The following is a 23,915-nucleotide window of genomic DNA, read 5'->3' on the forward strand; positions in this document are numbered from 1 at the left end:
AGAATTCCCAGTGTTTTTTATATATGTGCTAGAATTATTGGCAGTGTTTTATTTCTAATTCTAGGGAGTTGAAATTCATGGAATGCGAGACAGAGAATAGAAGTGTTCCAAAAATATAATATGGAGTTTATTGTTCGTCGTTCTAGGATTTCAGTTACTGATTTTTTTGGTAGAGCATGCCTCCAGTTTTGACAACTTTGTCTGGGTGGAGGAGGCAGAATCAACCCACTCGCTCTCGGGTTGTGGTCGCGCCCTCTGAGATTGTTCAACCACTTGTTGTGGTAGTTAACCACTCGTTCTCAGACCAACCCGACGCCCTTGTAGTGAGGGTAGGGGTTCATCATCATCATCACCACTTTCTTCAGTTTCAGGTAACCCTATGATAGAAAGACTCAAATGGTGGTTGTGGTTAGTGTGCAGACATGAGTGTGAACTGATATGGTGTTAGTGGTGGCGGGTGTGCAGACACGGGTGTGGTAAAAGAAGCGGCAAACATTGATCATGAGTCAAACATTGAAGGAACATGGAGAAACAAGTTTTGAGCCACTAAACTCGAACTTTCTCCTCACGAAAAACTCTTTGCACATGCGAGTGATGTTGTGTTTCTTGAGGTAATACAACTTCAATGTAACACCTGAATTTTCAAGGGTCGCAGACTCACAGTAGTGCTTAAACAGAAAATAAAGTATGCAGCTCAAAAAGTATGATTTTTTTACTTTTCTTTATTCTCAAAAGAGAATATTTACATCATGCATACATAATTAACTCATTTGTAACAAATATAAATAGAAAAGTATTCATAAGTCATAAATCCCATGGTGAAACAGTTGTTCGAGTTACGACTAAAAGTCATTAATGCAGATAACACCCTTTTTAGTTTCAAAAATGTTTTCTTCTCACGATCAACATGTTACCCACACACCCCATTTACATGGTTGAACAACAATAACAATACAAGGCATTCGTAAACATATTGATTATGTCACACCAACGATGTCTCGTGTAGATTAATCCTTTCATGAGCACCATCCATCCCTATCGTATGGTATTGGCATTGAAGGCACATCCAAGTCTAACAGTTGTAAATAAAAAAATTCACGTCAGTAAAAACATTAATTTTTAGATGGAAAGCAAGTGGAAAACTAAAACTACTAACGGAGGAAAAATTGTGTGATGAAAAGTGCATTTTTTAAACTTTAGAGTCTAAAACTACGCAAAAGATATAAGTGGGAGACCAAAAATGCAATTAAACCTAAAAATAGAATTCTACATCAGTGAAAACATACGCGCTGGCATGCCATATCATTGGTTAAACTAGTTAAAGGATGAAAACTACATATGCCAACAAGAAAAAAGGAGAAAAACTTAAGAAACTGTAGTTTATGGATGACAACCAAATTCTCGCTTTAGTTTAGGGACAAAACGTATTTAACCCTATATTTATTACTTAATGTACTAAGGTGGCGGAAGATGTTAATGATACCCTTGTAACTTTAATCCCTAAGTAGGAACCGGTTACTAAGATTAAGCCCTTAAAGATCGACTAGCCTATGTAAGTGTATCCTATAAAGGTATTTAAAATCCTGACGAGTAGGTTAAGAGAACTTATGAGTTAACTGGTTGTGAGTTGTGACAACTGACAACTCAATGTAATTTTTTGTCAGGTAGGCATAGTTGTGATAATATCATAATTTATCTTATTTACTCTATGAGGAATAGGAGATACAACGTATGATGGATGAATATCAAAATTAACTTAGAAAAGGCCTATGAGGGGATGAGATGAGATTTCATATAGTAAACATTGAATGATATCCAGTTCTTAAATGATTTCATTTGTGTGATCCATGCGTGCATTTCCACTATTAAGATGATAGTTTTGTTGAATGGTGAATCTCTACAAGAGTTCCAGTCCTCTGGAGGAATTAGACAAGGCAATCCTCTTTTACCTTGCCTATATATTTGTCCTTCATATGGAGAGATTGTCACATTTGATCAATTCAGTTGCAGAGCAAGGACTTGGGGAAACTAATTGAGTTGGGAAGAAATGGTCCTAGCCTTTCTCATCTTTCTTTTCCAGATGACTTAGTACTCTTGCAGTCTGCAGATAGTCTAGCCAGCCTCAATAACGTTGAGTTCGAGTTGTTTTATGGTAGCTCGGGACAAAAGCTGAATGGAGATAAAACAAGGACTTATTTGTCAAAGAATAATGTTAGTGAGAAATAAGCATTGAGTTTAATTATCTAAGAACAAATGACATTAATTGGTAGATACCTTGCTGTGCCTCTTCATCACAAGAGAGTCTCTAAGAAAACTTTAAGCAAACCAAAGGCTCAATGACTGGAAGGAAACTTTCTCTTGCATGTAGATTGATCCTGACTGAATAAGTGTTAACCCCCCCTTCTTCATATGTTATGCAAACAAATTCTCTGCCTATTTTTGTTTGCCATAGCATAGATAGGAAATGTAGGGATTTTCTGGGGGGTGGAGTGATATAGCAATAAGCAGGAAGACTCATTTGGCTTAGGATAAGACTTGTTCTCCAACTACTCAAGGTGGTCTTGGACTTGAGATTTACTAAAAGTGTCAACCATACCTATATGATGATAGTTAAATGGGGTGTTCTTAGAGCAAAGTATAAAACTGGAATTGTTCCTTTGCATCTGATATTTGATTGAATCAGACTCTGAAGTGGCAATCAAGTTAATAACCCTCGACTTCTAGAGTCTTATATATTCTTCAACCGTGCTTATATTGATTTTTATCTATTTTAGTATAAGCTTTGGTTTAACTGAATTGTTACAGTAAATTCATGCTGCTTTATTCCTTTATACATATAGAAACAGAGAAATCATAACACAATGATTTAAGCATTAGTGGTATGATCAAAGTGAAGAATGATATGCTACTACTAAAGAAAACACATAAAATTGGAATTAATTCTCTTTCATTTTCCATTTATCAAAATTTACATCAATTTCTGTGATAATGGAAAAGCAGTTCTGGATACTACTATATACAATTGCACCATTACAGGTTCAATCAGAATCAGTCTTTTGTGATTGCCCCGGTGTCTCTAGCTAGTTGTTGGGACCCCAACAGCTCAAGTACATGACTGTCCTCAATGATTCCTCTGACTTCTTTGCTTCCTCTTCTTTTAATGATCTGTTGGAACTTGGAAACCATAGCATAAGAGGAGGAAGTAGAAGAAAGCTTCTTTGCCTGAGACAAGGATCTCAAATGGTTTTTGACATGATGTTGAGCTGATCTTAGAGCATAGTTCCACCTGCACAAGCCTTGGTCCTTCAAGGCCTCCACAACTCCAACACTTGCTGCCACTGTCCAAGCTCTGCTTGCTGAACTCATCTTGAAATTAAACAAATTCTTGCTTTGCTTTTCAGATTACACAAGAAATAATGAACCTTGATATAAGAAGTCGTCTTAATTTGGAGATTTTGGATTGAATTGAGGAAGTTGAAGTGAAAGGTGTTCTTATTCTTATATATACTAAGATTGTGCTTGATGATGTGCCAAAAGATTGGGGAAACCAGTGGCATAAAGTGGTATAGCTAGCTACTGGTTTTGGGGGAGCTAGTGGTTTGTTTATTGTTATGAATCTATGATGATAAAGTTTGGAATCAAGTTCAATGTATCCTCAGTTTTAGGACCACGTGTCTTTATCTCATATATGTCGCGTTTGCATATGTACATTTGTTTACATGTGCAATTTTGTAAAATTTGTACAATATAATTTCCAGTGTAGGTATCTATATGTCCTGTTATATTTATTTTTTCTTATAATTGTATAATTTTTTTTAATTAATTAGAGCAGCAAAAATAGTTGATCACCTATACTAATACTAAGATTAAGTGTTTTATGTTAGGGGTTGTCTTATTGTCTAACTTTACCCAAGTCTAATAAACCAATCATATTTAAAATAAGTGGATTTAGAATTTTATAAAATAATATTTATTATTTATAAATAATTCTATTGGTAAAGTTACTTATGTGAGTGATTAAGACAATTTACTGTAAAATACTTGAAGGGTTAACTATATTTGTAGTCATGTAAAATATGGCTGAATTGGTATTTTGACCCTGTAATTTTTTTTGCAAGGGTTTTGGATATTGAACTTGTTTTACAACAGACAAGCACAATGAACAAATTAAAAATTAACAATAGACAAGCACAAGGAACAAAATAGGGGACGATTAAAGAATCTTTTAAGAGAAGAAACTCAAGCTCTGATAAAGGGAAAACCACATCCCTAATACTTGTAGCATTAAAAGCTTGCATCGCTACCTTGTAGCTCTAGCTTCTAAGCATCACTCTTTCAAAGCTTGCAGCATTGCCTTGTAGCTCTAAAGCAATGTGGGTTGTGTAATGATACTCTACCAATTCGGTAGCCAGATTCATCGCAATGATCAACTTGGTAGCCGGATTCATCCTAAGGATCAAAATAACTGGTAATTTTTATCAAAAGCAAACTAAGATTGTCTCTTTAATTCACTCTATTCATAATCAGAATAAGGAAGATTATCTTCCTCCTGTAACCAAAAAAAGAATAAGGAAGATTCAAATTCCACTCCACCATTTACATTACCATTATATTATCATGTAATTCCCTTTAGTCATCATTATTGTAATGTAATAAGCATGTGCACTTGGAATTTCAGGAGGCAAAGTAAGAGTAAAACCTCTGTCTAACCAAGTTTTGTCCCCGAGTTTTTTTAAATAAAACACGAGCCATTACTTAAAAAGAATAATATTGTACTTACCACATAAACCTAACCACAATTGGTAGAAGATGGAGGTATTTAGATGTGTAAAAATAACGATGAGAATGAATATAATTGTGGTTAGAAAATATCAAGAATTTCCAATATAAAATGATTGCAAAGAGGACAATTCCCTCTATTCACCCAAAGCTCCCTTGAACACATCCTGCAAAACGTGTGGCCACACGGTATAAACGCCGCACCTTTATGCCTCACCATGCACACACAACAATTATACGCTACCACACCCGTTTCTTCAACTCCCCCTTGTTCTTCTTCTCCTTCTTCTCCTCCTCCTTGTTTTTGACACTCGTCATCATTATCTTCATCATCACCATTGACTCGTACTTCAAAATCCACCTCTGTCTCCTCTAACATCTCCATTAGCGACATGTTCACTAGCCCAACCGTCGTCGTAGCCTCGCCGGAGGAATTAGCGACGCCAACGACTGGAGGATTGTCAAGGTTTTCTTGGACGACGTCGTTGGGTTGTTGGTGATCCATGCCTGGCTGAGTCGACTCGTCTGAGTCAAGGTATTCTTGGAAGGAAACCGAGTTGCGACGGGTGGATTGGGATGAGGCTCCGCCGTGGCTATCAACATTGTGGATGGGAATGTGAACTGTGGTAGAAGTCCAAGCCGAGTCGGAGCCACCAGCGCGCTTGAGCCAAAGCTTGTCCTTCAAGGCTTTCCATGACCTTCGATCCTTTAATAAGGTTTGATAAATAAAAGTTAACATATTAAAAATAAATATTTGTATTGAAAGATAAAATTAAGGTTAATTTTTTTAAATTAAAAAAACATGTTTTTAATTCAATTCCTAATTTTGAAAAGTCACATTTTGGCCTGGCCAGTACAACTGACATAATAAATTAATTTTCTTTTAACTTAAACCAGTTACTTGACATATAAATTAAAGAACACTCATACTTGTAAAGAGTTTTACACATAAATTTAATCATATCACTTTTAATTATAACATGATAAATTGGTGATTTTTATTGTATAATTATGTAAGAAAATTATACTGCCTGTGCATAATGATTAAACTCATAAATTATTTGTTAATTTTTGTTAGAAGAAGGCTGGAGAGGAATGTGCCACCGAATTTAGTTTGGATTGATTCTCTCAAAATGTGTTTTTTTATATATTTTATTGAAAACTGAACTTTATCAAAACAATTGAAATGAATAAATAGTGAGGAATGTTTTGCACAAAATAAATTAAAGGTCAACTATTAAAATGAAATTATTTTCAAAATAAAGATCAGGATGATTTAAAAATCATTTACCTAAAACTATTGACATTTGACAACAAAAGTTACCTTGATGTTGTTGGGCTCATCTTCTCGGATGACATCTAACAGAGTTCGATTCCGGTTCATGGTGGCTTCTGCTTCACCTCCAGCCTCGGAATTCTGGTTAGCCATAACAACATCGCCGAAGATCAAGCTAGCTAGTGAGCTACGACTGCTTGTTTCCCCAGCTGCCATCTGATCATAGAGTGTCATCCTCCTACGACCTTCCATAATCAAAGAAAATTCTCGTTTTCTAGTATCTGATCAAATCACCTGGAATTGTGTTGATTGAAGAGAACCGATGAAATTCTTGTGAGAAAGGACTGTAAGATGATGGTCTTCACGGTGCTCCGTTGTCCGTCGAACTCAGAAGGAGTCCTGGAAGAATGTTGAATGGATCAATTGGTTGCAGCCCAGTTGAAGGAAGTTAATCGAATGAATCTATGGAATGGAATGTTTGTTTCTACAATGGAGAATTTATGGAGTAGAAATTAAGGAAAGTTGTGGGATGGAAGAGCAGGCCCGGGAGCAAAGGAGTTAGTAATAGGAAACAATGGGTCAACGTTAAACTTTCTTTTTCCTGAGAAAATGAGAAGAAAAGAAGAGAAAGAAAAATAAAAGATGGGAAAGTGAAGAGTTACAGCAGAAAACGACAAGATGTTTGCGGAAAGAAACGACAGCAAAGTAAAAACATTGAGGGTGGGATCATTAATTTGGTGAGTGGGACCATTCGAGAGAGGCCCAAAGCAAAGACAGACAAAATTTAAAGGGAGTGAGACAGAGAATGCCTTGGATACCCCGGTTGCGCTCTATTTTTATTAGTGAGAATCGCCAACCTTAAATTTGAAAGATGAAATGAGTTAATTAGTATGTCACATTGGTTTGAGAAATAGATACTTGCACAACATTGATGAGTTAATGTATAGAATTTATTTATTTTTTATGATCTTCATTCCTAATTACAAGATTAATTTCATTCAAATAAAATTACAAGAGTGCTAATCAAAGCTTTGAAATTGTAAATAATAAGTGTGAAAGTATACATAGAAAAGAGTAATAAATTATTTTAAAATTTTGTACGGGTGATATATAAAGCGACATCAAATATATATGTATGTTTTTTTATAAGCAATTGAATATATTGAAAAGAAGTACAAGAGTACTTCAACCCAATATCAAATATGTCTGTAAAGAATAGGAAGCGGGTGGAAACATACTATGTCAAAATAAATATTGATAAGAAAGAATGAGAGGTGGTAGGGTAATCAACATCATTAACGGCAACCAAATAAATTATGCTTGGTTGCTGTAGTTAGGTGTTGGGTCTTACTCTTATGGATTAGATTGTGTTATATTCCTATGTGTTGCGTATAATAATTGCAATTAGTGTCATGTAACGTGTGGGGTTCACTATCTGAGCTGGGGTTTTTATTTCTTAAGGGTGAGGAACAGTTGTCACTTGTCCATAAAGCCCAATCAATGCGACCAAAAAAAAAAGCCAATCTACATATAATCATCGAAAGGGAATAAAATTTGGGCAAAAGTGAAGGCACTGCCCACACATTTTTAATCAACCCCGTTCAACTTTAAAAAATTTCCTCAAGTTTCAAATGGTTTTATATTTTAGAAATGGAACTAGAATCAACCAAGTTCAATTCTGCCTATCAGAAAAAAAAACCAAGTTCAATTCAAGCATAAAACAAATGAGTAAGAGGCTCAATACAGGCTTGGTTTCTTCCTTTTCAGCTGCTAACAGGAAATAATTTAGAGCAAGCATGACACGTTTGAAGATACAATCATCCAGAGAAAAACAAGGCATACTGATACAGTGATACTGAGCGTTACACAAACAATACAGTGTATGGAATTCACCTCAATTGTCACGAAAGAATGATAGGATTTCAGATAAAAATACAAAATCAAACATATAAGAACAACAATTATGCTCATTTTTTAAATATCTTATTTTTGGTGCTCAATTATTTTAAATTGTATCGCTTTAGTAATTGACATTAACAAAATGGTGAATCAGTATGATTGAACACCCGCTGAAAAGTATGGAAAAAAAGCACATCTTAACATCATTTTGTTGAAGTAAAAGTTGTTACTTAATAAATAGTGTTATGTGTTATTTTTTCGTTTTTATATTTTTTTAAAATTAATGTTCAAATGTCTAATGTATATTTCAAAATAGGTTGGTTTAGTGATTAGTGATTAGATAATTCATTAAAGAAATCAAGTTGCCAAAGAGGCTAATACATCAACATGAATCAAAGACTCTACTTCCGGCGGAACCTCTTCAACCCACACCGAGTTGTAGAATTTTGAGGAGTTCTTAGCCAAGTAATCGACCATAGAATTGTCGAATCTCCGAACAAAAGAAAAATGAAAAGACATAAAAGAGGAGACTAAGGTCTCTACAATCGTTTAAAATAGAAAACAAATAAGAAGAACCAAACTTGGCCTTATGTCATATATCAAAGAGTTGCAAGCAATTTATCTCGAGGAACACATGATGAAAACTAAGATCCTTAGCTAGGGAGAGGGACCATCTAAATGCCAAGGCTTCCGCTAGAAGAGATGATGATGCCTCCACCGGATATGCGACTGATGCAGCCATAACTTGAGCAAAATCATTCCTTGCAATAAACCCAAAACCCGCACTTGCCGTAGATACCCAGGAAGCATCAAAATTGAGCTGAATCGTATCATCCCTGGGTCGCCTCCACACTCCCTGTGCCAAGTTCCTTTTAACTGTTGGAGGTACAATTGCTGTTACACGCTGCACCTGCAAAATGAGGCTAGAAAACTGATCCATGAGCCACTGAAACGTTGGAGGATTCTACTGATGAACCGCTGCATTTCGTAGCTTCTATATCACGTAAATGAAGGTAAGGTGCAAGCCAGTAAGATGTGAATCATCAAGGTCGAAAATTCGTTGGAGGAACTCAGCCGGTTCTTCACTATCACGAAACAGCACCCTCATTTTTTTTGGTCTTGACCAAGGTATCCCCATAGCCGACAGCCGTGAGACTAATCCCTCGTCCCACGGTCAGCGCACCACCTTGTTGTCAGGGCATGTGAAGAGAACATATGCCACCAATTCAGGGCCATCACAGCACAATTCGCATTCTTCAATTCGTGTAGTAATAATTGCTTCAATTCGCAAAAAAAAAACTTGCAAATTCTAACCTCCAAGGCTCCAACTACATCAAATCCTTCGTGTCAAGAACTATTACTAAACTAGTAAGTAGCCCGTGCAAATTGCACGGGTTGACTTGTGTTTTTCTTTTAAAAAACTTTAATAAATTAATTTTTAAATATTATGTAGAGAGTATACTTTCATGTATATTCAAATTCAAATTCAGTTGGATAATTTTTTTAAAAAAATATTGGACTAATTAACTTATTCATATTAAATTAATATAGCACAGGAAATTAATTAATTAGATAAAATTATTTGGAGAAATTAACACTTATGTGATAAGCTGAATTATTATAATCATTGAAATGTTGAGTTCTATCTTTTTCAAAATAAAAAATAGAAGCAATGATACTGAAAATAGAAATAAATACACATTTCCAATATGACAATATGTGTGATATTCATAGTCGTAAACTCGGTCTATTAACAATGATTTCAAGCTTTCTTATCATTTCAGGTTGAAGGTAGAGATCATACACATAACACATTGTACTGAAACATGTCAATTTTAGATTTCTTTTCCATTGCACCTTGTGAAGTTGGTTCACAATTTAATTCTTCTAATCACAATCACAATTTAATTCTTCTAATCACAATTTCCCCAACTTCTTAAAAATTGATATCCCTTCTCTCTGCAAAAAAAACATTCCCTGTAATTTCTTGGTTAGAAAGAAGGGAAAGCCACCCACCATCCAGTATCAGCACTTTCCTCAACTGAAACCTTTCCTGCATAGCCTGTGAGACAGGTTTCATCTCTTTCCTGTAATGTAGTCTGCATTGCTTAAACAAAGATGAAAAATGGTGGGAGCAGCTCTTTATTTTGCACATATATACTAAAAAAGACTTTGAAATCATGAGAATTAATTCAAGCATACTTCTTAAGAAATTGTATCAAGGTAGCTTGTCTTCTAGGCTAAGCCTTCACTGTCATGTGTTTTTGTGCTCAATAACAACTAAGTATATCAAACATGAACAGGTAAAGACCTTGATTATAGATATGATACTACTTCAAAAACAAACAAAAAACAAAAAATCTTTTAGTAGACCATGGGATACTCTCACTTCATATAGCCTATAACAAATTGTAACTAAAATATCAGACAGAAAGTATAAGAACAGGAAGTACTTAACAGTTACCACTGCACAACAAAAGATGCAACTTGCATTTCATTACATATGTACTTGCATTTCATTGAAAACCTTACAAAAATGCTTAAGTGTAATACACTTGATCCAACCTGCCAACCTGGTAGTAAGCTCTCCAATGTGGAATATATAGAATTGTTGCAAGGGGAGATACAAGATTGATATAGTATTTTCTGAATCATTGCCTTGTTTAAGACTTTAGAAAACATGGTTGTAAAGAAAAGATTCAAAATTTTCCCAAAATCTAAACTGCACACAAAGGACTACTTTTTTGGGAAGACTAAGCATATCCTATTGCAAAGCTCTTCAATTAGGCTTGGTAAAAGCAAGAACACCTAAAACCATGATATATAAAAACACCAAAATCATATATTGGAAAACCTTTCTTAAACAAATTTGCTAAATTGTATCAGCAAAAACCAGCCCACCAATTTTAAAAAAAGATTAGGAATACTGTTAACAATCCAAAAGATTATTTAATTTGTTGTTTGAAAATAACATTAACATCAGAAATAAGGAAGGATAATGCTACAGGAGCTTACCATCATTTGAATTTAACGACCAGCTATCAGCTATGCTTTGGCACTACTTTATTCATTTGGAACATGATGGAATTGACACCAAAATTGGCAAACCCAATTCAAATAAAAGAGATAGAAATGCAAACCTATGTGAGAGAATAATTAATTATAAAAAGAATGACGTGGAAAATTATGGAGGAGTGTGTGAAATTTGAGTGTCTCACTTTCCAGAGTGAGGTCTCAAAATTATTAGATAACAGGGTGATATTCTTTTCACACTTTTTTTTTTTTTTTTTGACTAAATATTACTATTGTATTTAGTTGGAGAATCTATTTTTTTTTGTCACTGTCATTCCTTTCTATTTTTCACATTATTCTATCTTTGTGGTGCTTCTCTAGACTCTTCCATTCTAATTCCAATACCCCTACCACCCTATCTTTTTTTTTTTCAGTCTCTAGATTCTTCCATTCCAACTCGAATTCCCCTTGCACTCTATAATAACCACCTCTCTCTGCGCACGCTTCACACCTTCCATCGTTCCTCCATCTTCCCCTTACACATTGATTTCTCTTCACCAGGTTTGGTGTTTTTTTCTCCATAACTCTCTCTATCTCGCCATTGTGTTTAATTCGCTCAAGTTTTTTTTTTGCCTCCTCTTTGCAATTCGCTTATTGCTTCACTTTTGTTCTGGTTATCCAGGGCTTTTCGTTCCCGTTTCGTTGTGTGCAAGAATCGATTATCGATCATCGATCAATAATGTCTCATATCCTCTGATCGCAAATTGCATGCTCCCTTTTAATTTTCCCCAGTTTGTTAGATTAGGGTTTATTTTCATCTCGTCGATTTTCAGTTTTTATTGCAAATCTTTTCTTTTCTGATGGATTATATTATATTATATGCTTGAATTATATAATTGAGAAAATTTTAGATATCCCCATTTCAGAATTGGGCTCCTCTTAGTTGAAATTATTGGAGTTGATTGGGAAATTATGAGATTTAAATTTATTAATTTAGGGTTGTCTAAATGGTCGTAGACGAAGTTTGGGTTAAATACTAAGGTGGTTTAACCCGAACTTTGTGTAGCGTCATTAGACAATCCCATTAATTTTACCCTCCATTGAAATGAGATTTTTTTGGGTACTTTGGATTTGTTGTTTGTGATGTGGATTTTGCTGTTTGGACTTAACTGAAGCGAACGCGGTAGCCAGAGGGACCGAGACCGCGAAAGGGCTCAAGCAAGAGCTGGTGGAAAAACCAAGCAGCCTAAGAATGATGGGTTAACCCCTGAACAGAGGAGGGAAAGGTTGTTATTCTTCTAAACTTTCTCTTTTTATTATGGCATAATCATCGTTACGTGCCTAACTTGGTGTGTTCTTTTGCAGGGATGCAAGAGCTTTGCAGGAGAAAGCAGCAAGGAAAGCAGGGCAAGCTGGAGGGAATAATGCTGGTGGTGGGGGTGGTGCAGGCAAAAGTAGGCAAGAAAAGAGTCGTTGAGTTAGGGAAGGTGTAGGGTAATATGTGCATTGTATTAGAAATGGTGAATTTGTGTTGCTTATTCTGATTTGGGTTTTGGGTTTGAAGTCTTGTACTTGTGTCATTTTAGGGAAAAGAACTAAGTAGTTTGTGTTTTTCTGGGGAGGGCATTGTTGGTGGCTTCTGATCGTTTGACTCTATCTGATTTGGAATACAATTTGTCTGTTGCATTTGTAGTAATATTTTTCAATTTTATTTCTCATCTTGGTTTATATGAATGGAACAAATCTGGCTGACGGTGCATTGTTATGAAAATATGTAAGACACTAAACTCAGGAGAGGAAAGAAAGAATAGTTGGGGAATATTTGGGGTTTGAATTGGAATTGTGAAGGAAGTCCACAGTACACTTGGATGGGTTATCTACTAGCATGTATTTCAATTTCCTCATTTCTGATTAACATAATAACATCTCATTGATAAAACCCTAGACCAACATGTCCCTTCAAATGAAATTTTCATCTCACATTCTCTAGTATGACTCAGTTCTATCAAGGTCCTAGAAGAGATTTTTGGTGCCTTTCTGTTCGGGAGTCTTGTTTTTGGCATCATCAATAGCTGTAAAATAACAACCTGCAAAGTCTCTTAATGACTAATTGTCACTCTTTAGGAGATTCTTAGAATCCTAATTTATAAACACTCGACAGTTACCATTGAAATCAAACACAATAGTACAAGAACAGGGATTGAGTTGTAATCTAATAACTTGTGATGGAGGTTCAACATTTATGGGTTCAGTATTTGGAATCACCGAGACTTGAGTCATGGGAGATGGAGGCAGTTTTTGGTGAGCTGAGATGATTGTGTTTAGTGAGTGTGGGAAAGGGTTGTCTGATTGGATGGGGGATAATTAAGGAGTGAAAGTAGCTTTGTACAGAATTAGCTTTATCAGCTTCTAGCTCCTTGGAGGGGTTCCTCTTCAGCCACGAGAACTATGGGTATTGGTGCAGCAAAGTGGATAGGAAGTGGTGATATGAAGCCTTGCTTGAAAAAATTGGTGGCAGTGAACGAGGAGTTCTCGTCATCTTCTACTTTTTCTTCCACTCCATCGTCTTCCTAAGATAACAAATGTAGATGCATGTACTTAGGCCTCTAATGGGCCTTAATAGCAGCTGAGGGTTCCTTCCTTGTAGGAGGTGGTGGAGGCGGATAAACTGGAACTACGCTATGTTGAGAGGGAACTGCAAACATTGACTCCTTAGCTTTGGAATAGGTTGTGCTAGAGCAGGTGTAGCCTTTCTTTTCCTTGTTCTCAGCCTTTGTACAATAAACAAATTATCTTCAACCTTTTGTGGGAGGATCTTTTCATGGGGTAGCATTTGTTCAGAACTAGCCATCTGTGAGGAGATCTTCTTTGGTTGAACTGTCTTAGAACATTTAGATGATGTGGTCTTGCACTTGCACTAAAAAAAAGCTATTTAGCGAGGGGAAAAATCCGTCGCTAAATATTTAGCGACGGAACGGCATCCGCCGTGATAAGTGGCGTCGCTAAAAACTCAACGACGGAAAATTAAATCCGTCGCTGATAGCGACGGAAACTGGTCGTCGCTAACGTATATATTTACGTCGCTAAATCGGTTACAGGATTACCCCATGAATCCGTCGCTATTTCCGACGGAAGTTTCGGTCGCTATTTACGACGGAAAATAACTAGCCGTCGCTATTTGCGATGGAACGTTCCGTCGCTATTGAAGACTTGAAGACGGAACGCAGCTGTCCGTCGCTGTTTGCGACGGAAGTGTCCGTCGCTAACTAGCTGTCATTTTAATATACATTCCCTCTCTAATTTATCAATGGTAGAGAGGGACAAACTCCGTTGCTAATTTCCCTCTCTATTTTAGGCAGTGAACTGACTAATTTCATAGCTTCAGTACATAGTAATAAGTCCTAACTTTGAAGTATGAATATTATATACCAAAACGAACATTCCATTTAAGTTCAATATAATTATGCCTTGTGGAATTTAATTTTTTATGATGCAGAACCTACATGAATTGAAAAGAATTATGTAATAGGTTAAAAATATGTAACATTGATAATATTCAATCAAAGTAGAAATGAAAATTACTATAACCTAAGCTTCTCTGCATGGACTTAGTAAAGCACATTATACAATAAAATGTATTACACAAGCCCCTTGCTATCCACAACACAGTTGTTTCTACTAATGGAAACAGAGCAATGGATGGAAACTAAGAAACCTTACCTGTAATACTTGACAGCTTTCTAATGTGCTTTGCCCACCTTGAAGAATAAGCAAAAAGGAAATCAAAATCAGCATGAGTTGGTAACTCAAATACTCAATTATGCCATGGTGCTCTCTTGGTAACATTCATTTTTTTTTAAAGAAAAGGAGACAAGAAAACTAGGAAACTAAAGAGAAGGGGGCAAGAAACAATAGCAAAGACAAAGAAACAATGTCATATAGAGGACTATATTATTTAAAGATTTAATGTCTATGCACACACACACACATATTCAATTGGATACACAGACAAATTCAGATGAAAGATATATCGGGGTGATACTTCATAACATATGCACATTAATCAATGCCATTAGTCCTGCAGAAGTTTTGTTTTTAAAATCAAAATACTAACCAAAAGGTCCCAATGAGAGAAAACAGCTACAGCTCCAGCCACAGGAACATTCTCACCATCCTCACCAAGGTATTTTATCTGCAAACAATCTTTCACATTAAAGGGGAAGATAAGAAACACAATAACAGAACAAAGAGATATAGGAGGCGAAATTCAAGGGGAAGCAACATGGAAGAGCAAAGAGATTTTTTTTTTCAAGAAACAACACAACATGTGAACTATGCCACACGAAGACTAAATTTTGATTAAATCTGGTATAGAATGAAAATAAATCATGATCTCAAACTTACATCATTTTAAAGCATAGTTTGTATTTTTTCAAACACAACAGATGACGTCCAAACCCAATATGTCTAACTAAATTTATTCAGCGAATACTAATTGCTACCAAAACTGGATCAGCAGTGGAATTATGCAGATAAAACTTGAATTCAAAATGATATCAGCTCAAATGTGTACCACTTTTCAACAACCAAATTGCATCTAAATTAGACATTCCTAAATCAAGTAATAGTTGAAGCAGCAGGGGATGCTTAACACCATGATAGCACACAAGATAAATATAAAAAACACCTACTAATTTGTCCATTAATTTGAGAAACCATAGTAACTAGAAGAAGACTGCCACAAAAGTACATCCACATATCAATCTAAGAAGGAGAAGAACATATATAACCAAAACACACTTAAAAAATCAGAACAGAGAAACATATAGTACCAAGGGAAGACTGCAATAGATATAAAAACTAGGAAGATAGAAAAGAATCCCTGAAATAACTATGACATAAATAGAGTGAAAGTTAACAGCATAAAAATACTACTTAATTGCAACAAAGAACATGATAAACCCTCGAACTTAAACTCCCTTGTTCACAGCTGCAAACAATGATAAATTGGTATATTCAACAAGTATCAAATAGTTCCACCACGGTCTCTAATGGTTTTAAATTATATTCTAACAGTATCAAATGAATCCACCACGCTCTCTCTGAAATGTTCCTTCGAATTAATTCAAGACATATAAATAGTTCCCAGCTGTATTTGAAGAATAAATATCATTGCTTAAAAGAAAAACTTTACCTGCTCAGAAAGGAAGTGAGCCGAGACAGAATTCAATGAATAAGAACTTAATATATAGTCTCTTTGCATAACCTGTAAATAAAAAATAACGAATAAACTTATTTCGCAATAAGTTTCAATTTTTCAAGCATCAACTGATTAGAGCAAAACTAAATATTGACAGAACCTGGAGCAAATCAAACTGCACTCTCCCTTCAACTGTAACTTCTTTACTTTTCCTGGTCCCTAACTGCTTGCAAAACCAGCAAGTATCACTAAGGGGTTGAACTAATTGAAAAGCCAAAACATAGACGGATAAACAAAGTTATTCCCAAATTCACAAAAAAATAGGGACATAGAATGTTGTACTAAGGACTGCAATCACTTGTGGAGCCAAAATCCTGCTTCCAAAAAATTTGATGAAACTAAATGAAACCTACCAACCCACATAATATCAGAAATACAAATAGTATACTACAAAAATAATGGGAGACAATTACATAACAAGTGACTATATCTCTACCTTGATGAGAAAGTTGTATCTTTTACTCGAACTCTACTGTTCCTGATACGGCCCAAGATTGGAAATTCTGCTATTCAAGGTGGCAGCTCTCTGAAATCAAGAAAAGAACACATTAAATTGTAACATGAATCATAACCAAAAGCTCAGAACTTCCAACTATCACCTCTAAGCATACTATTTAATGTCAAAATTAAATCAACACCTCAATAAGATATGGCAAGTCAAATTTGCATATGTTATATCCAATAATAATATCAGCACCTAGGCTTTTCCCTCCCTCTCCCTCTCTCAACATGTTTCCTCAAGATAAAAGAATCTACCACGCTCTCAACTCTCAATCACTGCTAGGTGCCACAATGAGCAACCAACTCCAATTCCTCCTCACGTTTCCCTCAACCAAGAAGGCCTCTACCTCTACCAATTCAAACTCACACTCGACGACCCAGACTCAAAAACCAACATCACCGGACCACTCACCAACAATGGTCTCACTAGCAAAATAAAATGGTGAACGGAAGAAGAAGAATTTCAATTACCTGAGAAATTTCCGTTTTCGTTAACCGACGATGAAGGATGAGGGTTCACGAGTTTTCCCTTAAGCTTGCGGTGGTTTGCGAGCGACGAGCGGTGGAGAAGGAGAAGCAGAAAAGGGAGGAGTCAGACACGCGAAGGAAAGGTAAGATGATAGGAGGGAAGAACAACGGGGTTCAGATCCAGGTTGAGGAGCCTTGTGACCAGTAACTTCAACAGTGGGTCTCTGCATATTCGAGAAGACTCAAATCGAAGAAGAAAATTTGGGGAATGATGAAGAAACCTTAGGTTAGGAAGAAGGAGATGTACCTGGTCAGGAGAGTCCGGTTCGGGAGGTGTGGTGCGGCGGAAGCCGGTTAAGGAGGCGTAGACGGTTTTGTTGTGAGCGGCGGTGTATGCTCCTCTTCCGGCGGAGCATGAGTTGGAGAAGTCGGCCATGAGGGCGGCGGCCATGTGAGAGTCGAGAGGTTTCTGGGTCAGTCACGAGGTTTTTTGAGAGAGCATGGATGAATGGATTGGTTAAGTGTTTGGGAGAAAGTATTCATTTTTAAAAACAATATATTTACCGACGGAATTTCTGTTAGCTTTCCGTCGCTAACGTCTTACAAAATTTACCGAGGGATTTAGCGACGGGCGATCATCAGCGACGGTACAAATCCGTCGCTAATTTGTAATATAAAATATAAAAATAGAATTAGCGACGGAACAACAGCGAGGCTTCTTGTCCGTCGCTAAATTTAAAAACAGTATATTTATTTCCAAACCGTGGATCCGTCGCTATTAGCGACGGATTTTTGACCCTCGCTAAAATCCGTCGGTAAATCACATTTTTTTAGTAGTGTTGGACGTTGCACCCTTGTACACTTCAGTGTTGGTCGGTGGGGTTTTTCATGAGTGGTTTTGGGTTTTCTTGTAGAAACGTCCTAAGAAGGTTCATTTGATAAAGAAGTAATGGTGATCGAGATGAGGCCATTAGGGAAGTTGGCTCTCTTGTATGCCAAGAAATGCTTCATGTAGGAGAAAATGAGGTAGGGTGAATCCAATATCGTATTCTCCTGTATCTTACACACTGCATAGTGTGTAATCATTGACACACGATTCCTTGCTCCTCCCTTGGGGAGGAAAATCCTACTGACCACGCATGTATGAACTTAGCCTTAGGGAGAAGGCTTCCATATTCTTGATCTTCTAGGTGCTCAATGCCCCAAAGCATGGTCTTCACCCTAGCAAACTAATGTACGTCTAAAATGCAGGATTTTTATCACATTCGACATACTGTTTGGGTGTGGCTATCAAGCTAGTTATGGAAGCTCGGTGATCGGAAGAAAGGAGGTTGAGAGGGTGGTGAGGGAAGTGATGATGGGTGAAGAGGGGAAGGGCATGAGTAGGAGGGCAATAGAACTAAAAGAAGTAGTGTTGAAAGTGATTCATTGCTGTGGAAAAAATCATGAAACTCTTGCTGGTGTGGCTAACCAATACATAGGTTGTGTCAGCCATGAGTTCTCTAAATCATTTTAAGTGAATATGCGGTAAAATCACTTTAATCGTGTAGTAATATTTTGACATGTGTTATGAGTTGAAATTTTTTAATATACATGTCAAAATATTATTAGGTCACCTAAGCTAGAGTAATTTTACCTCATATTTGTCTAGGTTGATTTTAAAATTTCCTAGTGGTAATTATCAATTTTTTAAAAAATTGATTGTCTGAATCGCCAAATATGAGATAAATTCACCCTAGCCTAATTGCCAAAGTAATATTTTGACATGTGTTTTAGGAAATTTCAGTCCATGACACGTGTTAAATATTATTTGACCATTTAAACTAGAGTGATTTTACTCATACATATTTGCTTGAGATAACTTAGACAAGATTGCAATATGAGAATGAGTGTTCATCATCTTACTTTTTCAGTGGTAATCATTATATTTGAATATAAATTCAAGTTTTTATCTTTATACTTTTAATTATTTTTTTTGGAACATCACTCATTATCAAACAATTATCAAATTTTTTCTTTCCCATTTGTCACAATTTTTTTTTATCAAAAAAAAAAATTTTAAATTTAGTGGTTTGGAAAATCTTATCCACCAACGGCTCTTCGGTTCGAAACCAGTAAAATATCAGAATCTATTATCATGATTTGAAATTAAATAATTTGTTGAAGTTGTTCTAATGATTATCTTTTTTTTTCTGTTAAAAAAATGATTATCTTAAAATGCTTATCTTTAATTCAATCTCTAAGTTATCTTTTATATTCAAATCCTTATTTTTAAATCTGATTGATTTATAATCCATTACCATATGGTTATCATAATTTAAAATAGAAATATTATCTTAAATTAAATTATTGTTATTCTTAATTTAATATCGGTTTCTTGTTCCAATCTCTACTTTAAAATTTTGATCTATATTCCTTGTGATCATATCAACTATTTAAGATAACCATCTCAATTTTCAAATTCTAACAAACACTATGCATTTGGATATACCATATCAAGTAAAGATAAATTTAACTTCTAACGATATCTTCTTATCCTATAACTTCCTCCTCACTCGTATCACTCTGCTATATATTAAGCGACAAGAAATAGAAGCGAAATTTAATTTCACACTTTAGCTTTCACCTACACAAGAACAAAGAAACGTTTGTGACAATTCTAGAGCACCAAAAGCAAAGAGACGTACATCTACTATGGCATCATCCAAGCAACGTGAAAACTTGGTCTTCATTGCCAAGCTCACCCAACAAGTTGAACGCTATGAAGGTTTCTCTCTCGAAAACAATTTTCGCAACTCCTTTCTCTTTAATTTTAGGGTTAATGGTCAAATTAGTTTCTAATTTTGTATTCTAATTTGATTTTAGTCAATTGGTAGAAAAATAACGTTGTTTTTGACGGCCTTCGGCTGAAGAACTAAAATTAAACTCACTTATAAAATTTTGGACTAATTAATTTGACCATTAACCTTGATTTTAAATCTTTAATTCACTCACTTTTATTGTATTAATGGCAGATATGGTGGATGCGATGAACAATGTGGCGAGACTGAATGTTGAATTGACTGCTGAAGAACGCGATCTTCTATACGATGCGTACAAGAATGTAGTGGTTAAACGCAGGGCGTCGTGGAGAATCTTGTCCCTTCTTGAGAAGAAGGAAGAATCAAAAGTGAACAAATTGAATGTGAAAAGGATTAAGGAGTTCAGGGAAAAGTTGGAATCAGAGTTGATTACTATCTGCACTGATATCATAACCATCATTGATCAACATCTCCTTCCACAGTCCTCCTCCGGTGAATCCAATGTTATCTACTACAAAATGTAAGTCATCTGAGTTTTGCTTCTTCATCTGAGTTTTGAATTTCACTGATTTAATTACTTCCCCTTTAATTGCAGGAAAGGTGACGGTTACCGCTATTTGGCTGAACTTAAGAGTGGCCATGAGCTAGAAGAGACAGCTAATAAGTCCTTGAAAGCTTATCAGGTTTGTTACTTTCAATACCTTTGATGCAATTTGAATTCCTTTGCATTGTGACAATTTTCGCCTAGAACCTGTGACATATTTTGTGGTATTTTTTGCTTCAACTGTGTGAAGTGTGTACCACCCATTAATGGCTAAAAATTTATGGTAGTCTAGGATATTTGATTGGAATAAAATGATTAAACAAGTAATACTCCAATCTTACTATGTTAATTAGTATTAATGAAATCTATATTTTATTTATTAATTTATTTCCAACTTATTTATCTCTATTGTGATTGGATCAGAGTTATTTAACCCAAACTTTATCATGGGTCATTTAGACAACCCCTCAATTGAATCATTCAGGCGAAATTGAAGTAGAGGAAACTTCACATAGAAATGCTACAGCGACATAACAAATCATCATCATATCTGAAATATGCATGACACCAATAGATCCATTAAATTGATTGATAAACCAAAAGTTAGAACTCGGACCATAAAAAATCAAAAATAAGAACAACAGTATACAACAACAAGAACCCTTCTTTCATTCAGCACTCCACCGCCATGGATAGGTTGGTGAAACCAGAAACAGATGCAAATGAGGTATAGAGGTCGTTGGCAGCGAGCAATACAGACCGTCAGATTCTCATTAAAACTAATGAAGGGTCTTGATCCTCTCATATGACATGGTCATGTGGGATAGACACATGACATGATCCAAAATCCACGTTAATGTTATTATCTCATCCTCAATAGTATTCTAATATTGATAATAATACTCTTATTATTTCATATTTGCAGGAAGCTTACACCAGAGCAGAAACTGAGTTGCCTGCTGCACATCCCATTAGATTGGGTTTGGCTTTGAACTTCTCTGTCTTCTATTATGAGATTTTGAACTCTCGTGAAAGGTAGGTCTAATGTTACCCTCCCCATGCGCTAATGCTACATACTAAGAATGTCTGTCCAACAAGTTTTAACATACTCCTCCTTGTATTTCAGGGCTTATCACCTTGCCGTGGAGGCAGTTGATGCAGCACTCTCCGAGTTGGTTCCTCACAATGAGGAAACTTCCAAAGATGAGGAAAATTCCACAGATGTGGAAACTTCAGAAGACAGCTCATACATTATCAAGCTTATGAGAGAAAACATCACCTTATGGACTCCTGAGGTCCCTAAAGAACAGGTCCCTAAAGAACGAGGGTCTTCAAGCTTGTTGAAGTTCAAAGAACTCAAATCAAGCTTTCTATGTGGAATTAACAAAGCTAAGTAGGAAATTTGATCTCACTATTGAGCATTTCCAATACCTCATCACTCTAATGTTCGTAGCCAACCAAATTAGATTTTGTTTTTTTTTTATAGGGAAATGTTAGTTGTTAGTTGTTAGTAATGTTAGTTAATTAGTTCATTCACCAGGGTTTGAACCTGGCCCGTTCACCCTTTTGCTTTGGGTTTTATTTTAATGTTTTCTTCTCCACTAATGAATATAATTATTGGTGGAACCAAAGCTTATGTGTAAAATAACTGGTTTAAAATTTGTCAAATTGGCCCAGTATTGTTAATTACATACTTCATCTGCAAATTTCCATCAACATTTCAACGAGGTATACATGATAGCCAGCAAGCATGTATATAACCATCTTTCCATCAAAAGATGGCAGGAAATAGCTCAGGCAGGCAAAGTTAGAAAAGGGGAGGAGATATATGATTTTTGCCTTTATATGATTTAGTCCAAACTCCTTTTCTTTTATAAGCAAAATTTAGTCCAAACTCCTATTTAACTGCCCAAGATAAAACTATTAATTTCTTTCAGCAAGTAACCAAGAATAACTACTGCTACTTAGCAAAAGGAGAAAAGCACAAGCAGAACTTACAATAAAACAAAGCACCACCATGAACTAATGTGTCCAAATAAGTAAAATTGACACATATATGATGCCTATGATAAAATTAAAATAAGAAAGTATTTTAAATCAGAAATAGATAAAAAAAAGTTTTATAGCCATTGGATGCATTCTATCAGCTTACAAAGTTTGACACAATCAGGCTCAAATATGAGTTTCCTATGAAACTCATTCTATGGAATTAAAGGAACAATCACAATTACATTAATTCACATCATGGTCGGAGAGTTTCAAATGACAAAACAGAATCACTCTTTGAAAATTGAAATCAAAGGAACTTAATCACCATTTTGAAAGAAATCTACACACAAAATTGGGGACCCCATCAAATAAAACATCATTTTCTTCTCATCCACACAAGGGCTCAACAAAAGTTACCTTATGACCATCGCTTTTGAATCTTTTTGAAATTCAAATCGGTTCAAATGAAGGTAGAGGAATGAGAAGGGGGAGGTAGGTGACCTTGGAAGTGAGACCATAGACATTTCCCTTAGCGGCCATATCTGCCATGTGTATCCGCACCTTCACCATCTTTGCTCTTTGTTAGGTTTTGGCCGCGCTTACTAACCACTGCTTACCATTTGAGTTATTTTTTAGGGACAAGTTATGCTATTGGTTGAGCCAATATATCAGACCCCTTAAAAAATAATGTAGTTAAAGTAGTTGATGACCATAACTAATTCAACTTGCTTTTCTTAATTTTTATTCATCATTAATGAGTTGTATAGTGAAAATAGTAAAAAGAGGAAAAAAAAACTCAATTAAGTTATGGTGTTGCTATTTAAAAAATAATTAATGCACCGTAAAGTCAAACTTAGTTCTTATAAAAAAGGTGAAACTTTATGTCTCATTTAGTTCTTATAAAAAAACAAAATGAGTTTCCTAATGTATTCATATGCACTGTATTATCAATAATTTTGAACCAATGAACCTAATTTGTAAAAATGCTAGAGAACATGCCAATTGTAGAAGGGAAGCCCAAAAAAACTTCGTAAAGTGCCACATGCAAAATAAAACTTTTTAACAACTTCTAAATTATTATACAATTGGCGAAGACTAGGGTGGATTTTTTAAAATTGGTCCACCATTGATCGTGAAATAAGCATTGTCAGATTTAAGATTCTAGGAATATTTTTATATTGATGACTAGGATTGAAAGGATGATAAAAGAGTAAATTTGTAATCATATTGTCTCCATGTCATCCTCATAACTCTCATTCTACCTCACCCTTGCCATTACAACCACCATGCGACCTCCAAAATTGTCTCGCAACCATCAGAGCTTCGCTAATGGGCGGTGTTTTAAGAAACCAATTGTGCCAAAAACTTAAGATGTTGGGTAAGAGC

At 35.6% G+C, this 23,915-nt stretch overlaps 5 protein-coding genes across 7 annotated transcripts; 2 read left to right on the forward strand and 3 right to left on the reverse strand.

The window, feature by feature from the left end:
- Nucleotides 1-2,930: 2,930 nt before the first annotated feature.
- On the reverse strand, nt 2,931-3,366 carry LOC130748545 (uncharacterized). Its single transcript, XM_057601769.1, has one exon. The coding sequence runs from the start codon at nt 3,364-3,366 to the stop codon at nt 3,049-3,051; it is 318 nt and encodes a 105-aa protein (XP_057457752.1). The 3' UTR covers nt 2,931-3,048.
- LOC130748544 (uncharacterized) lies at nt 2,931-6,917 on the reverse strand. Its single transcript, XM_057601768.1, has 2 exons — nt 6,104-6,917; nt 2,931-5,485 (listed from the first exon to the last, which is right to left on the reverse strand). The coding sequence occupies exons 1-2, from the start codon at nt 6,305-6,307 to the stop codon at nt 4,862-4,864; spliced, it is 828 nt and encodes a 275-aa protein (XP_057457751.1). The 5' UTR covers nt 6,308-6,917; the 3' UTR covers nt 2,931-4,861.
- Nucleotides 6,918-11,383: 4,466 nt separating this feature from the next.
- LOC130748138 (uncharacterized) lies at nt 11,384-12,662 on the forward strand. 2 transcript variants are annotated; one of them, XM_057601294.1, is made up of 4 exons: nt 11,384-11,527; nt 11,649-11,711; nt 12,146-12,252; nt 12,332-12,662. In XM_057601294.1, the coding sequence occupies exons 2-4, from the start codon at nt 11,706-11,708 to the stop codon at nt 12,441-12,443; spliced, it is 225 nt and encodes a 74-aa protein (XP_057457277.1). In that variant the 5' UTR covers nt 11,384-11,527; nt 11,649-11,705; the 3' UTR covers nt 12,444-12,662. The 2 variants fall into 2 exon arrangements, with proteins under 2 accessions (XP_057457277.1, XP_057457278.1); XM_057601295.1 differs by lacking the exon at nt 11,384-11,527 and having other exon boundaries at nt 11,542-11,711.
- Nucleotides 12,663-14,584: 1,922 nt separating this feature from the next.
- LOC130748137 (uncharacterized) lies at nt 14,585-17,690 on the reverse strand. Of its 2 annotated transcripts, XR_009022600.1 has the most exons (7): nt 17,503-17,690; nt 17,199-17,419; nt 16,663-16,752; nt 16,327-16,389; nt 16,161-16,232; nt 15,081-15,158; nt 14,585-14,724 (listed from the first exon to the last, which is right to left on the reverse strand). XR_009022600.1 is itself a non-coding variant. In XM_057601293.1 (2 exons), the coding sequence occupies exons 1-2, from the start codon at nt 17,644-17,646 to the stop codon at nt 17,258-17,260; spliced, it is 306 nt and encodes a 101-aa protein (XP_057457276.1). In that variant the 5' UTR covers nt 17,647-17,690; the 3' UTR covers nt 17,001-17,257. The 2 variants fall into 2 exon arrangements, 1 of the variants encoding a protein (XP_057457276.1); XM_057601293.1 differs by lacking the exons at nt 14,585-14,724; nt 15,081-15,158; nt 16,161-16,232; nt 16,327-16,389; nt 16,663-16,752 and having other exon boundaries at nt 17,001-17,419.
- A 2,199-nt stretch (nt 17,691-19,889) lies between these two features.
- LOC130743558 (14-3-3-like protein C) lies at nt 19,890-21,937 on the forward strand. Its single transcript, XM_057595807.1, has 5 exons — nt 19,890-19,962; nt 20,210-20,516; nt 20,592-20,679; nt 21,466-21,575; nt 21,667-21,937. Exons 1-5 carry the CDS (start codon nt 19,890-19,892, stop codon nt 21,935-21,937), a joined length of 849 nt encoding a protein of 282 aa, XP_057451790.1.
- Nucleotides 21,938-23,915: the final 1,978 nt, after the last annotated feature.

The sequence above is a fragment of the Lotus japonicus genome, chromosome 3, assembly GCF_012489685.1.
Source record: "Lotus japonicus ecotype B-129 chromosome 3, LjGifu_v1.2".
Lineage (NCBI taxonomy): Eukaryota > Viridiplantae > Streptophyta > Magnoliopsida > Fabales > Fabaceae > Lotus > Lotus japonicus.

Coding starts and splice junctions, on each gene's coding strand:
- LOC130748545 (XM_057601769.1), bottom strand. CDS start 3,366: ATGAGTTCAGCAAGCAGAGCTTGGACAGTGGCAGCAAGTGTTGGAGTT.
- LOC130748544 (XM_057601768.1), bottom strand. CDS start 6,307: ATGGAAGGTCGTAGGAGGATGACACTCTATGATCAGATGGCAGCTGGG. Junction 5,486..6,103: donor ATGAGCCCAACAACATCAAG/GTAACTTTTGTT, acceptor ACCTTATTAAAG/GATCGAAGGTCATGGAAAGC.
- LOC130748138 (XM_057601294.1), top strand. Junction 12,253..12,331: donor CCTGAACAGAGGAGGGAAAG/GTTGTTATTCTT, acceptor GTTCTTTTGCAG/GGATGCAAGAGCTTTGCAGG.
- LOC130748137 (XM_057601293.1), bottom strand. CDS start 17,646: ATGGCCGCCGCCCTCATGGCCGACTTCTCCAACTCATGCTCCGCCGGA. Junction 17,420..17,502: donor AACCGGACTCTCCTGACCAG/GTACATCTCCTT, acceptor TCGAATATGCAG/AGACCCACTGTTGAAGTTAC.
- LOC130743558 (XM_057595807.1), top strand. CDS start 19,890: ATGGCATCATCCAAGCAACGTGAAAACTTGGTCTTCATTGCCAAGCTC. Junction 20,517..20,591: donor AATGTTATCTACTACAAAAT/GTAAGTCATCTG, acceptor CTTTAATTGCAG/GAAAGGTGACGGTTACCGCT. Junction 21,576..21,666: donor ATTTTGAACTCTCGTGAAAG/GTAGGTCTAATG, acceptor CTTGTATTTCAG/GGCTTATCACCTTGCCGTGG.